Source organism: Panthera leo, chromosome D1, assembly GCF_018350215.1.
Source record: "Panthera leo isolate Ple1 chromosome D1, P.leo_Ple1_pat1.1, whole genome shotgun sequence".
Taxonomy (NCBI): domain Eukaryota; kingdom Metazoa; phylum Chordata; class Mammalia; order Carnivora; family Felidae; genus Panthera; species Panthera leo.
In genome coordinates, this window is record NC_056688.1 from 62,318,339 (window position 1) to 62,333,934 (window position 15,596).

The following is a 15,596-nucleotide window of genomic DNA, read 5'->3' on the forward strand; positions in this document are numbered from 1 at the left end:
CTTTAAAAAATAACAAAAAAATATAAGGGTTTATAAACTTATGTGTAGTAGCATGTGGGAGTAGCTATATGCTTAACTCATAAAAACTTCAGTGTTTTAAAAAAAAAAAGTCCAGAAAGAGATAAAAAGAATCTCAAAGTGAAAACATAAACCATGCCCCAAAATGTTGAAAACACATCATAAATAAAGCATACCATCGTCAATTTGGTTCCATAGAAATAACTTCTGAGATGCAGAATTTCATATACAAGATATACTGAAGAGTACTCTCAGGAATTACAGCTTTAAGGGAGCTTGTATGTACAGAGAGAAGGGCTGACATTTAACACTATATTTTTAATAGTTTTTCTATTTTAATATTTTTAATATTTTTTCTATTTTAATTTTTCCATTTAATATTTTTTCTATTTTAATTGAGTAAACTGAGTAATTATATAATTATTTAAATTTTTTTTTACATTTTATTTATTTTTGATAGAGACCGAGCATGAGCGGGGGAGGGGCAGAGAGAGAGGGAGACACAGAATCTGAAGCAGGCTCCAGGCTCTGAGTTGTCAGCACAGAGCCCGACAAGGGGCTCAAACTCACAAACCGCGAGACCATGACCTGAGCGGAAGTTGGACGCTTAACCGACTGAGCCACCCAGGCGCCCCGAGTCATTATATAATTATAATTAAATTACAAGAGTTCTCTCTATATTGTTAGACAACTCCTTTGTCTTACACATGATGTATAAATATTTTCTCTCAGATTATGGCTTTCTTTTTCATTTTATTACTAGTATGCTTTGAAGAAAAAATATATATACTTTAATGAAGACCAATCAATCATATAAAAATATTTATTGCTGCTGTTGTCATATCTATGGAATTTTATGTGAACAATATTACAAATAATTTTATGTTGGTTATTATACTTTAGCTCTTGTCTTTAGGTCTCTGTTCCATTGTAGGTTAATTTTTTCTATGATGTAAAGTAAGGGTCTAAATTAATCTATTTGCATGTGGATATCCAATTATAGCAATCTGGTATCATCAATGCACATATTATTAACTTCAAATATAAAACCTGCCACTCAAACACAATTAATGTTATTGGTCTCAATATTCCCCTCAATTTTTCCTCCTTCCTACTGGGTTAGACATAAGGTAACTAACTCTAATTTTCACAATGCAGGAAATGTGAACTCTAAAACAGACCTTCCAAGACCTCTGACTAGTTAGCTATCTGTCTTGAGGAAAACCCTCAGGACTCGCTCCCTAATCTGTTTGGTCCTGACCCCATAGATTACAGGATTGAGAGCTGGCGGAACAACCACATATAGGTTGGCCAAGAAAATGTGGATATATTGAGGGATATTGTGGCCAAATCGGTGTGTCAAGAAAGAGAAAAATGCTGGTGTGAAAAAAGCTAAGATAACTCCAGTGTGGGAGCCACAGGTGTTGAGAGCTTTGAGTCGGGCCTCCCTCGAGGGTAAGCAGAAGACAGCATAGAGGATCCTGACATAGGAGAGAATTATAAGGAGCACATCCAATAATAGGAGAGAAATGTTGCCAAGACCGAACATAATATTCACTTTGATGCTGGCACAGGCCAGGCGAGCAATGCCCATGTGTTCACAGTAGGTATGAGGGATGATATAGTGCCCACAGAAGGGCAGCCTCAGGAGGAGAAATACCAGAGGGGCCACCATGCACAGGCTCCTCAGAATAGCCATGCCTGCAATGAGGCTGATGATTTTGCTGGTGAGGATCATGGTGTACCGAAGGGGTTTACAAATGGCAACATAGCGGTCAAAGGCCATGGCCACCAACACAATGCTCTCCATGGCAGTGAAGAAGTGGATGAAGAACATCTGGGAAAGGCAGCTTTCAAAAGATATATCCCTGAGGCTGAACCAGAAGATGCCCAGCATTTTGGGGACGGTGGCTGTGGACAAGCCCAGATCGATGGAGTCCAACATGGCCAGGAAGTAGTACATGGGCTCATGGAGACTATGCTCAGTCTGGATCACAAACAGGACAGCAGCGTTCCCCAAGAGTGCAACAAGATACACAAAGAAAAAGGGAAATCCAATCCAGACGTGCACATCTTCTAGCCCTGGGATACCCAGGAGGAGGAACGAAGAAGGATGGAACTGGGTGTCATTAGGCATAGCCATTCTTTCTGCTGCAGTGTTTGCACAATTCTTTGTGCACATCAGAGACAATTATTGACTTCTCATTAGTGAATTCTTCTCCTCTTCTCCCTTTGTCTAGATTCCTAGTAAAATGCAAAAAGCACTTTCATCTTCCCTTACTCTTTTTCAGAAAGAAGTTAAATAATTATTTTAGCTAACAATACCATATTATATACTTCAAAATTGCCAAAAGACTGTATCTAAAATGTTCTCACCCCCAACAATAAATTGATAATTATGTGATGTGGTAGGAGTGATAGCTAAAGCTATGGCGGTTACCATATTATAATACATAAATGCATCAAATCAACACACTGTACACTGTGAACTCACACAATGTTTTATGTCAATTATATTTCAATTTTTTTAAAAAGGAAAGAAGATTAAACACACTCCTTACTGTGTGCTATCCTCTCCTGAACATCATCTGGCACCAGGAACAAAACCAGCCTTAATCTGCTGCCACTCTACCTAATAAAAAGAGAGACAAAAAGACAAGAGGGCAGAAGAGTATCTCCTGCACAGCTGAAATTCAAACTCTGGAGTGTAGCCAGAAATAAAGGAGAAAGATAAAATTCCACAGTCTATGTATCTGATCGTGTCCTACATATTTTTACTTACTGTGCATAGTGCTTTCTTTGGTATTTGTAATCTCAATTATTCCCCTGTTAGGGAATCTAAAATTCGTAAAGTGTAATGTGCATAATCCTGTGTGTATGTGTGGAGGGGTTGTGGGGGGGGGGTGGGCTAAATGTGTAAGGGGCACTAAGGAATCTACTCCTGAAATCATTGTTGCACTATATGCTAACTAATTTGGATGCAAATTAAAAAAAAAAATTAAATTAAAAAAATCCTGTGTGTATGTGTGCATGTGTGCAAATGTGTGTTTATACATTTTTTATAGGTTCTTGCAAATACTAGATATGTGACTCTTAGAGCAGAAGAAATTATTTATCTTTGTTTATTCATATGCATGAACAAATTGCCATATGAAAGTTCTCAATTTAAACATTTGTAAACAGATGAATTAATTAAAAAGAGACGGGACAGAAAACACTTTCAATGTCTTATTTTATAAAATAAATACTCAGTTCTATCATAATTTAGTTTTTAAAAAATTTACCTATAAGATTTGAAAAATAGATAATGACTAAGAAGGGGAGATATTTGACAAAGAGTATTTTGCAGTTATGATGAAAGATGAATTGAGAGATTATTTTAATCTAGGTAAATTTATCATCTGGAGAGTACATAAGTAAACATATACAGTAAATAAACTGACCAGGTATAGGCCAGCTGGGGGAGGGGAGACTAGATATTTAGGGCTAGACAGCTTTCAAATATATCTCTGTCTTGTATCCATGGAGACAGGGCAGGAGCATCTTAGACATCCTAGAATTCAGTTCCTACCAAGATTCTATCCTAGCTCTCAGGTTTTTATGGGTGTCTCCTTTAAAGTAATATCGGAAGAAAAAGTATCAAGTGATTTTGTTTTACAGCATTTATCCAGAATATGTGGGAATTCTGAACTTATTTATAGAAATTAAAAATTTAAAACAAATAAGGGAGAAGTCCGTTACTGCACAGTTTATTTGAGAAAAGCTAGTCATAAAGAAAATGTGACAGTGATTGTCACATGCAGAAAGCTTAGATTCAACTTTTGGAATACTTGGTTGTTGGAATAAGAGCTGACAGGCATCCATTAAAGATAAGTACATATAAAGGTCAGTACCTCCTACTTAAAATCCATAACAAGACAAATGACTTGCTAACTGTGCCCATTTGAAACCTATGAAGGATAGCAAAAAAAATGAGAGATAATTTTGTAATTGGAGAAATTGTCTCAGGAAATATATGTCTGTGTATGTGCGCATGTGTAGCTAAACCTGGTCTGCTAGGGCCAGAGAGGAGACAATTGAAGTTCTCAATTTTTCAATGTGAAACTATCAGAGATAGTTTTTGCCTTTCATTAGTGAAGAATATGCAAGGTAAGTGGAGAGGTTCTCTTCGCAATTTATTCCATCAAATATTTATGAGGTCCTCTGTGCACCAGCATTGATTAGGAAATTTGAATACAAGTTCAAAGAAAACTTGTCACATACTCTCAAGGAGGCCATTAAATGGAAAGGGAGATAAAATTCCAAAAATGAAATTAAAAAATTGTATTGCAAGTGCTATGTTAGAAATATATAGAGAATGTTGTAGGTATGGAGGTAGATCAAGAAAAATGCCATGAAGGAGGTTCAACTGATGCTAAGATTCACAGAACAATTCTTCATCCAAAGAAGGAAAAAAAATTTAATCTATATAGAATGAAGAGAAAGAACAAACTGAAAATAAAAGTATGGTGGCCAGTCAGGGCATGAAAAAGGAATCTGTTACCGTCTTGATGACTTTATCTAGAAATTCAGTAGATTGACAAACAGACTGTTAATAGTTTCATGTCTTGGTCACTCTTGGGGCTCCATATAGCAGAAACTTAAAAAATAAAATAGGGCTACATCCCTAGAAAATTAACGTGTCCCACTTAGTTCTGTAGATTTTCTAGGAAGGCTTGCAAATTGGTGCTTCTGAGAAAAACTCATTTTCAGTCTGTAAACACTGATCAAAGCAACCAATTACTTAATCATTCTGTAATTATTTCATCATCTATTCACATATCCTCCAATCTGTTGGGTTTAGAAATAAGACTGGGTCGTAGCCCTTCATTTGACCTGTTACTTCTAAGGTGATACATGGGATTACATCTGTCTAACCAACCATCATTTCCTCCATGTGCCATCCTCTTAGTCTACTTTACTCCACTAACCTCCACCACACCCCAATATCCACATTCCCATTTCTGGAACTGCCAGCAGAAGGAGAAGAAATGATGGACACCTCCTCATGCTTGCCTAATCTTGCAGTATCATGACTTTTTCACTTTTATGTAACCTTATTCCCTTCTTCAGACGCTTCATCACCATAGGTCTTATTTTAAAAAAAAAATCTACATTTCATGGCCATGCTTCATGATTCATTTACTCCCAAATTGATTAATTAAAAAGAATTTATTAGTCACGTTTACAATACCTGACACAGTTCTAGAAATAGAGAAAGCAAGTCCTTGCCCTCCTGATACTCACATTCATGCACCTGTATAAATAGTCAGAAGAGTCAAAAACAATCGGTAAACTGACACCAGATACATTTGTGCATCTCCTTCCACATCTCACTCTTTAGTTTTGTGTGTGAGATTTTGCATGGTCATAAGTACAAGTGCATGCAGTAAAAGTGTACCCTCAAGAGGTTAAGAGTATGAGCATGCATTCTCTCTTGATCTTGTTTTCATGTTCATCTGTCCTCCATCTCTCCATACTACCTTGCCTGCCATCAACTCTTTCCCCATCCCTTTTGGTATTTTTCACAATTTAATCATGATATGACTTACATTGGTCTCTAAATCTCTACGAAATATTCCTTGGCATCTTCTTGGGACATGTCACTTATTATGGAAATACCTATGAATGGAAAGTATTTATATTTTTCTTACAACCCCACACCTCCTGGGATGGGGACATAGAGTGTCTTGGAGATCCATTCCCAGAGGATTCTAATTATTTGACCTGTCTGGCAGGTACCAGAAAATAACCCCTCACAGGATGCATCTTCATTTGTCCTGACTCAAAACTCACTTACTATGAACAGCCTCTTCCCTATTAGTCAAAAACAAGTAATAGAAATTGTCTAAGATTGAAGCTTCCTGAAGCAATAATATTATTAGAGCTAATAAAAGGCTGACCAAAAAAGTTAAAAGAAAAAATTGGAAAATGAATTGACCATACAGAGTTTTTCAAAGGTCTGAAATATTTCTTAACTATAAAGACACATACATGTACATGACTACACACATCCCCAGGAAAGTCCTGAGAAAACCCTAATCTGTCATCTTTGGTGAATATTGAGGAAATAATATCAAAATGCAGAATGTGGGGTGTTGGGGTGGCTCAGTCGGTTGGGCATCTGGCTCTTGATCTCTGCTCAGGTCATGATCTCACAGTTTTGTGAGTTCAAGCCCTGCATCTGGCTCTGCCCTGGGAGCACGGAGCCTACTTGGGATTCTCTCTCCCCCTCTCTCTCTGCCCCTCCGCTGCTCACACTGTCTCTTTCTTGAAAAAAAAAAAGCTTAAAAAAAATACAGAATGCAGTTCATTCTATTAGAAAATATCTGGTGTACTCCAGAAGTCATTTATCTCTCTCTGTCTTTCTGTCACACACACACACACACACACACACACACACACACACGGGGTGGGGTTGCTACATTGCAGAATGCACATATTTTTAATTTAAAAAACTACAGAAAAATATCTCACTGAGTACAGATAAAAAAAGTCTTCAACAATCTATGAACAAATCAAATCCAACAGCATAGTAAAAAAAAATTATATAGCATGACCAAGTGTAGTTTATCCCAGAAATACAAGGTGGTTCAAGATAAGAGAAACAATCAAAATATCACATAACATTAATGAAATCAAGGGGAAAAACCACATAACCCTCTTAATTAATGCAGAAAGAACATTTGACAAAACCTAAAAAAGCTTTTGTAACAAAAACATTTTACAAACTTAGAGTATAAGAAAACTTCCTTGACATTATAAAGGGCATTCATGGGAAAAAGAAACAAACAAACAAAAACTGCAGTTCATATCATAGTCAATGGTGAAAGATTGAAAATAATCTCTCTAAGATCATACACACGAAAAGAATGCCTGCTTTCAACATTGCTGTCTAAAAATTTACTGGAAGTTCTAACTAGAGCAATTTGGCAAGACAAACTCATTCAAATAGGAAAGGAAGGAGGGAATCTCTCTCTCTCTCTTTCAAATAAATAAACTTTAAAAAAAGAAAAGGAGTGAGAGAGGGAAGATGGCGGCGTAGGAGGACGCTGGGCTCACCACGCGTCCTGCTGATCATTTAGATTCCACCTACACCTGCCTAAATAACCCAGAAAACCGCCAGAGGATCAGCAGAACGGAGTCTCCGGAGCCAAGCACAGACGAGAGGCCCACGGAGGAGGGTAGGAAGGGCGGCGAGGCGGTGCGCACTCCATGGACTGGCGGGAGGGAGCCGGGGCAGAGGGGTGGCTCGCTGGCCAAGCACAGCCCCCGAGTCTGGCTGGCAAAAGCGGAGTGACCGGACGGACTGTGTTCCCACAGCAAGCGTGACTTAGCGTCTGGGAGGTCATAAGTTAACAGCTCTGCTCGGAAAGCGGGAAGGCTGGAGGACAAAGGGAGGGAGAACTGCTGAGCCCCCGGACGACAGAGCTCAGTTTGGCGGGGAACAAAGGCGCTCACCAGCACCATCTCCCTTGCCCATCCCCCAGCCAAAATCCCAAAGGGAACCAGTTCCTGCCAGGGAACTTGCTCGCTCTGTGCAAACACCCAACTCTGTGCTTCTGCGGAGCCAAACCTCCGGCAGTAGATCTCACTCCCTCCCGCTGCCACAGGGCCCCTCCTGAAGTGGATCACCTAAGGAGAAGCGAGCCAAGCCTGCCCCTCCTGCCCCTGTGCACCTTACCTACCCACCACAGCTAATATGCCAGATCCCCAGCACCACAAGCCTGGCAGTGTGCAAGTAGCCCAGACGGGCCACGCCACCCCACAGTGAATCCCGCCCCTAGGAGAGGGGAAGAGAAGGCACACACCAGTCTGATTGTGGCCCCAGCGGTGAGCTGGGGGCAGACATCAGGTCGGACTGCGGCCCCACCCACCAACTCCAGTTATACACCACAGCACAGGGGAAGTGCCCTGCAGTTCCTCACCACTCCAGGGACTATCCAAAATGACCAAACGGAAGAATTCCCCTCAGAAGAATCTCCAGGAAATAACAACAGCTAATGAACTGATCAAAAAGGATTTAAATAATATAACAGAAAGTGAATTTGGGATAATAGTCATAAAATTAATCGCTGGGCTTGAAAACAGTATAGAGGACAGCAGAGAATCTCTTGCTACAGAGATCAAGGGACTAAGGAACAGTCACGAGGAGCTGAAAAGCGCTTTAAACGAAATGCAAAACAAAATGGAAACGACGACAGCTCGGATTGAAGAGGCAGAGGAGAGAATAGGTGAACTAGAAGATAAAGTTATGGAAAAAGAGGAAGCTGAGAGAAAGAGAGATAAAAAAATCCAGGAGTATGAGAGGAAAATTAGAGAACTAAGTGATACACTAAAAAAAAATAATATACGCATAATTGGTATCCCAGAGGAGGAAGAGAGAGGGAAAGGTGCTGAAGGGGTACTTGAAGAAATTATAGCTGAGAACTTCCCTGAACTGGGGAAGGAAAAAGGCATTGAAATCCAAGAGGCACAGAGAACTCCCTTCAGACGTAACTTGAATCGATCTTCTGCACAACATATCATAGTGAAACTGGCAAAATACAAGGATAAAGAGAAAATTCTGAAAGCAGCAAGGGATAAACATGCCCTCACATATAAAGGGAGACCTATAAGACTCGTGACTGATCTCTCTTTTGAAACTTGGCAGCCAGAAAGGATTGGCACGAAATCTTCAGTGTGATGAACAGAAAAAATATGCAGCCGAGAATCCTTTATCCAGCAAGTCTGTCATTTAGAATAGAAGGAGAGATAAAGGTCTTCACAAACAAACAAAAACTGAAGGAATTTGTCACCACTAAACCAGCCCTACAAGGGATCCTAAGGGGGAACCTGTGAGACAAAGTACCAGAGACATCGCTACAAGCATAAAACATACAGACATCACAATGACTCTAAACCCGTATCTTTCTATAATAACACTGAATGTAAATGGATTAAATGCGCCAACCAAAAGACATAGGGTATCAGAATGGATAAAAAAACAAGACCCATCTATTTGCTGTCTACAAGAGACTCATTTTAGATCTGAGGACACCTTTAGATTGAGAGTGAGGGGATGGAGAACTATTTATCATGTTCCTGGAAGCCAAAAGAAAGCTGGAGTAGCCATACTTATATCAGACAAACTAGACTTTAAATTAAAGGCTGTAACAAGAGATGAAGAAGGGCATTATATAATAATCACAGGGTCTATCCATCAGGAAGAGCTAACAATTATAAATGTCTATGCACCGAATACCGGAGCCCCCAAATATATAAACCAATTACTCACAAACATAAGCAACCTTATTGATAAGAATGTGGTCATTGCAGGGGACTTTAACACTCCACTTACAGAAATGGATGGATCATCTAGACACACGGTCAATAAAGAAACAAGGGCCCTGAATGATACATTGGATCAGATGGACTTGACAGATATATTTAGAACTCTGCATCCCAAAGCAACAGAATATACTTTCTTCTCGAGTGCACATGGAACATTCTCCAAGATAGATCATATACTGGGTCACAAAACAGCCCTTCATAAGTTTACAAGAATTGAAATTATACCATGCATACTTTCAGACCACAATGCTATGAAGCTTGAAATCAACCACAGGAAAAAGTATGGAAAACCTCCAAAAGCATGGAGGTTAAAGAACACACTACTAAAGAATGAGTGGGTCAACCAGGCAATTAGAGAAGAAATTAAAAAATATATGGAAACAAACGAAAATGAAAATACGACAATCCAAACGCTTTGGGACGCAGCGAAGGCAGTCCTGAGAGGAAAATACATTGCAATCCAGGCCTATCTCAAGAAACAAGAAAAATCCCAAATACAAAATCTAACAGCACACCTAAAGGAAATAGAAGCAGAACATCAAAGGCAGCCAAAACCCAGCAGAAGAAGAGAAATAATAAAGATCAGAGCAGAAATAAACAATATAGAATCTAAAAAAACTGCAGAGCAGATCAACGAAAACAAGAGTTGGTGTTTTGAAGAAAAATAAACAAAATTGACAAACCTCTAGCCAGGCTTCTCAAAAAGAAAAGGGAGATGACCCAAATAGATAAAATCATGAATGAAAATGGAATTATTACAACCGATCCCTCAGAGATACAAACAATTATCAGGGAATACTATGAAAAATTATATGCCAATAAATTGGAAAACCTGGAAGAAATGGACAAATTCCTAAACACCCACACTCTTCCAAAACTCAATCAGGAGGAAATAGAAAGCTTGAACAGACCCATAACCAGCGAAGAAATTGAATCGGTTATCAAAAAACTCCCAACAAATAAGAGTCCAGGACCAGATGGCTTCCCAGGGGAGTTCTACCAGACGTTTAAAGCAGAGATAACACCTATCCTTCTCAAGCTATTCCAAGAAATAGAAAGGAAAGGAAAACTTCCAGACTCATTCTATGAAGCCAGTATTACTTTGATTCCTAAACCAGACAGAGACCCAGTAAAAAATGAGAACTACAGGCCAATATCCCTGATGAATATGGATGCAAAAATTCTCAATAAGATACTAGCAAATTGAATTCAACAGCATATAAAAAGAACTATTCACCATGATCAAGTGGGATTCATTCCTGGGATGCAGGGCTGGTTCAACATTCGCAAATCAATCAACGTGATACATCACATTAATAAAAAAAAAGAGAAGAACCATATGATCCTGTCAATCGATGCAGAAAAGGCCTTTGACAAAATCCAGCACCCTTTCTTAATAAAAACCCTTGAGAAAGTCGGGATAGAAGGAACATACTTAAAGATCATAAAAGCCATTTATGAAAAGCCCACAGCTAACATCATCCTCAACGGGGAAAAACTGAGAGCTTTTTCCCTGAGATCAGGAACACGACAGGGATGCCCACTCTCACTGCTGTTGTTTAACATAGTGCTGGAAGTTCTAGCATCAGCAATCAGACAACAAAAGGAAATCAAAGGCATCAAAATTGGCAAAGATGAAGTCAAGCCTTCGCTTTTTGCAGATGACATGGTATTATACATGGAAAATCCGATAGACTCCACCAAAAGTCTGCTAGAACTGATACATGAATTCAGCAAAGTTGCAGGATACAAAATCAATGTACAGAAATCAGTTGCATTCTTATACACTAACAATGAAGCAACAGAAAGACAAAGAAAGAAACTGATCCCATTCACAATTGCACCAAGAAGCATAAAATACCTAGGAATAAATCTAACAAAGATGTAAAAGATCTGTATGCTGAAAACTATACAAAGCTTATGTAGGAAATTGAAGAAGATATAAAGAAATGGAAAGACATTCCCTGCTCATGGATTGGAAGAATAAATATTGTCAAAATGTCAATACTACCCAAAGCTATCTACATATTCAATGCAATCCCAATCAAAATTGCACCAGCATTCTTCTCAAAACTAGAACAAGCCATCCTAAAATTCATATGGAACCACAAAAGGCCCCGAATAGCCAAAGTAATTTTGAAGAAGAAGACCAAAGCAGGAGGCATCACAATCCCAGACTTTAGCCTCTACTACAAAGCTGTCATCATCAAGACAGCATGGTATTGGCACAAAAACACACACATAGACCAATGGAATAGAATAGAAACCCCAGAACTAGACCCACAAACGTATGGCCAACTCATCTTTGACAAAGCGGGAAAGAACATCCAATGGAAAAAAGACAGTCTCTTTAACAGATGGTGCTGGGAGAACTGGACAGCAACATGCAGAAAGTTGAAACTAGACCACTTTCTCACACTATTCACAAAAATAAACTCAAAATGGATAAAGGACCTGAATGTGAGACAGGAAACCATCAAAACCTTAGAGGAGAAAGCAGGAAAAGACCTCTCTGACCTCAGCCGTAGCAATCTCTTACTCGGCACATCCCCAAAGGCAAGGGAATTAAAAGCAAAAGTGAATTACTGGGACCTTATGAAGATAAAAAGCTTCTGCACAGCAAGGAAACAACCAACAAAACTAAAAGGCAACCAACGGAATGGGAAAAGATATTTGCAAATGACATATCAGACAAAGGGCTAGTATCCAAAATCTATAAAGAGCTCATCAAACTCCACACCCGAAAAACAAATAACCCAGTGAAGAAATGGGCACAAAACATGAATAGACACTTCTCTAAAGAAGACATCCGATGGCCAACAGGCACATGAAAAGATGTTCAACGTCGCTCCTTATCAGGGAAATACAAATCAAAACCACACTCAGCTATCACCTCACGCCAGTCAGAGTGGCCAAAATGAAGAAATCAGGAGACTATAGATGCTGGAGAGGATGTGGAGAAACGGGAACCCTCTTGCACTGTTGGTGGGAATGCAAATTGGTGCAGCCGCTCTGGAAAACAGTGTGGAGGTTCCTCAGAAAATTAAAAATAGACCTACCCTATGACCCAGCAATAGCACTGCTAGGAATTTATCCAAGGGATACAGGAGTACTGATGCATAGGGGCACTTGTACCCCAATGTTTATAGCAGCACTCTCAACAATAGCCAAATTATGGAAAGAGCCTAAATGTCCATCAACTGATGAATGGATGAAGAAATTGTGGTTTATATACACAATGGAATACTACGTGGCAATGAGAAAGAATGAAATATGGCCTTTTGTAGCAACGTGGATGGAACTGGAGAGTGTGATGCTAAGTGAAATAAGCCATACAGAGAAAGACAGATACCATACGGTTTCACTCTTATGTGGATCCTGAGAAACTTAACAGAAACCCATGGGGGAGTGGAAGGGAAAAAAAAAAAAAAAGAAGTTAGAGTGGGAGAGAACCAAAGCATAAGAGACTGTTAAAAAACTGAGAACAAACTGAGGGTTGATGGGGGGTGGGAGGGAAGGGAGGGTGGGTGATGGGTATTGAGGAGGGCACCTTTGGGGATGAGCACTGGGTGTTGTATGGAAACCAATTTGACAATAAATTTCATATATTAAAAAAAAAAAAGAAAAGGAGTAAACTATATATGTTTGTAAATGATATAATCTTATATAAAGAAAATTATAAAGAATATACAAAACATCCATTAGAACTAATAAATGAATTCACAAAGTCACACAATACAATGTCAACATACAGAAATTAGATATATTTAAATTCCACCAGTGAATAATCAAAAAGAGAGTTGAGAAAAATTCCATTTACAATAGCTTTGAAAAATAAGAACATACATATTTAGGAATAAATTTAACCAAGAAAGTGTAAGATTTATATATTAAAAGCTATAAAACCCTGATAAAGGAAAGTACAATATATTCTCTAGATATATCTGGAGTTTGAAAATGGGACTACATATTGGAAATCTACAGGATTAATAAATTATATTCAGATTATTCTGGACTTGATATCAAGATTGGCTTTGTGTTTAAACCATAGATTATTCTAATTTCCTTTTCAAAATTTTCTAAATTTTGAAGGGAAACAGTATATATAGCAAACAAGGGAAATTTTAGGTACAATTCAATTGGAACTAGAAACAGAACACATATAATTATTCACATCTAAAATGACTTTGCTGTAAGTGAGGAAATAATGTCATGTATACCTAATCCTAAACTGTAGTCTCTTACATTAGCCAATTCTCAGAGACTGAATTTATTGGGTAAATAGTAAGAAGGAGAAAGAGAGAAACAGAGAGGTAGAGAAAGACAGAAAGAGAAAGAGAAAAATTGAAGGAATCAGGTTAAAAAGAAGAAAGGGAACAAAAATGACAGTAAGAACAAGACAGGGGAACCATTAAAATGAAAATGAGTAATGACTCTAGAGAAGGAAGGCAAAACTTGAGGATTAATATACAGAATATAAATCTGTGGAACAGATGCACTAATTTAGACACTGTCACCAAGCCATGGCTTATACCTTATTTTCCTCATCTACAAAGTGAGATTGTTGAATCAGTGTTCCTTCAGGGTCTGAACGTACCTAAAGAGAAGACACATGGAAAAATGGGGAGTGTTCTCATCTTTTCCCACCAGCCATTCTACTCCCAAACCACTGCTGCCTCCAGGACATCTTCCTTTTCCATCAGTGCTTTCCCTTCGTCCAGTTACATGGGGTGGGTGGGTAGAGCAGACAGCAAAGTTACCTGTCAACTCTAAATGAATTCAAAGAAAAAATAAAAATCTGGCTACTCCTATCTACTCTAATAGGAAATTTGAAGCAGAGCTCAGATTATTAAAATGTGGGTGGTATGTGGATATATTTTCCAAATGTTGACACAGAACTATTATTTCTGTACAAATATCTTCACAACTCTCTCTCAGATGCGTTTGGTCCTGACTCCATAGATGACCGGATTAAGGGCCGGTGGGACAGCCACATAAAGATTAGCCAGAAGAATGTGGATATAGCGGGGAATGTTTCTGCCAAAACGGTGTGCCATAAAAGAAAAAAAAAGCTGGTGTGTAAAAGCACAGCATGACACAGACATGAGAACCACAGGTATTGAGAGCCTTTAGCCGGGCATCGTGAGAAGGAAGGCGGAAAACAGCTCGAAGGATAAGCACATAGGAGGAGGCAATCAGGATCACATCCACAATGATATTAGAAATCACCATGAGCCCATAGATAATGTTGACCTTGATGGGTGCACAGGCCAACCGGGCAAGACCCATGTGCTCACAGTACGTATGAGGGATGATGTGATGCCCACAGAAGGGCAACCTCAGAATGAGAAACACGAATGGAGTCACAAGAATTAAATTTCTTCCAACAACAAGAGAAGCTAGGATGCTGATGGTTTTATTGGTGAGGATCATGGTGTACTGGAGAGGGTTGCAGATGGCAACAAAGCGGTCATAAGCCATGGCCACCAGGAGAACGGTCTCCATTCCTGTGAACATGTGGATAAAGAACATCTGGGCAAGGCAGCCCCCAAAGCTGATCTCTTGTTGGTTGAACCAGAAGATGCCCAGCATTTTGGGGATGGTGGACGTGGACAGACCCAGATCGATCATAGACAACATGGCCAGGAAGTAGAACATGGGCTGGTGGAGACTGTGTTCAGTCTTGATCACAAAGAGAATGGTGATGTTCCCCACAAGGGCAATCAGGTACACAATGCAGAATGGGAAAGCAATCCAGATATGTACAGTTTCCAGTCCTGGGATTCCTAGCAGGTGAAACAAGGGGGGATGGAAGTGGGTGTCATTGATGGAAGTCATTCTCCCAGCAAGTGTCATTGAATTCCTGTTGAGGCGTAGGTATCTCACTCTCGTTATGACCTTTTCTTTATCAAGGTCCTGGAAAGATGTAAGAACTCTGTGTGTGTTAGAGTGCTATGGGTGGTGTGCTACAGGTCTTGGTATGAGTAGTTGGTTACAAACATTAGAGATTCTGCTCTTTGCAAAGGGTAATTGGGTAACTCTCTTTTTTTTAAAGAACTTTTATTTTTTAATATTTATTTATTTTGACAGAGAGAGATAGTGTGAGTGACTGGGGGGGGGGGGCGGGCAGAGAGAGAGTGATAGAGAGAATCCCATGCAAGCTCTGCACTGTCAGCACAGAGCTTGACACAGGGCTTGAACTCACA

General features: G+C 39.2%; 2 protein-coding genes across 2 annotated transcripts; both read right to left on the reverse strand.

The window, feature by feature from the left end:
- Positions 1 to 1,219: 1,219 nt before the first annotated feature.
- Positions 1,220 to 2,161, reverse strand: LOC122200067 (olfactory receptor 52E8). Its single transcript, XM_042905487.1, has one exon. It carries the CDS (start codon positions 2,159 to 2,161, stop codon positions 1,220 to 1,222), a length of 942 nt encoding a protein of 313 aa, XP_042761421.1.
- Positions 2,162 to 14,324: 12,163 nt separating this feature from the next.
- Positions 14,325 to 15,228, reverse strand: LOC122200070 (olfactory receptor 52E4-like). The gene is given in 2 exon segments (XM_042905489.1): positions 14,325 to 14,459; positions 14,461 to 15,228. Coding segments are annotated over 2 exon segments (903 nt in total).
- Between the last annotated feature and the right edge of the window lie 368 nt (positions 15,229 to 15,596).

Coding starts and splice junctions, on each gene's coding strand:
- LOC122200067 (XM_042905487.1), bottom strand. CDS start 2,161: ATGGCTATGCCTAATGACACCCAGTTCCATCCTTCTTCGTTCCTCCTC.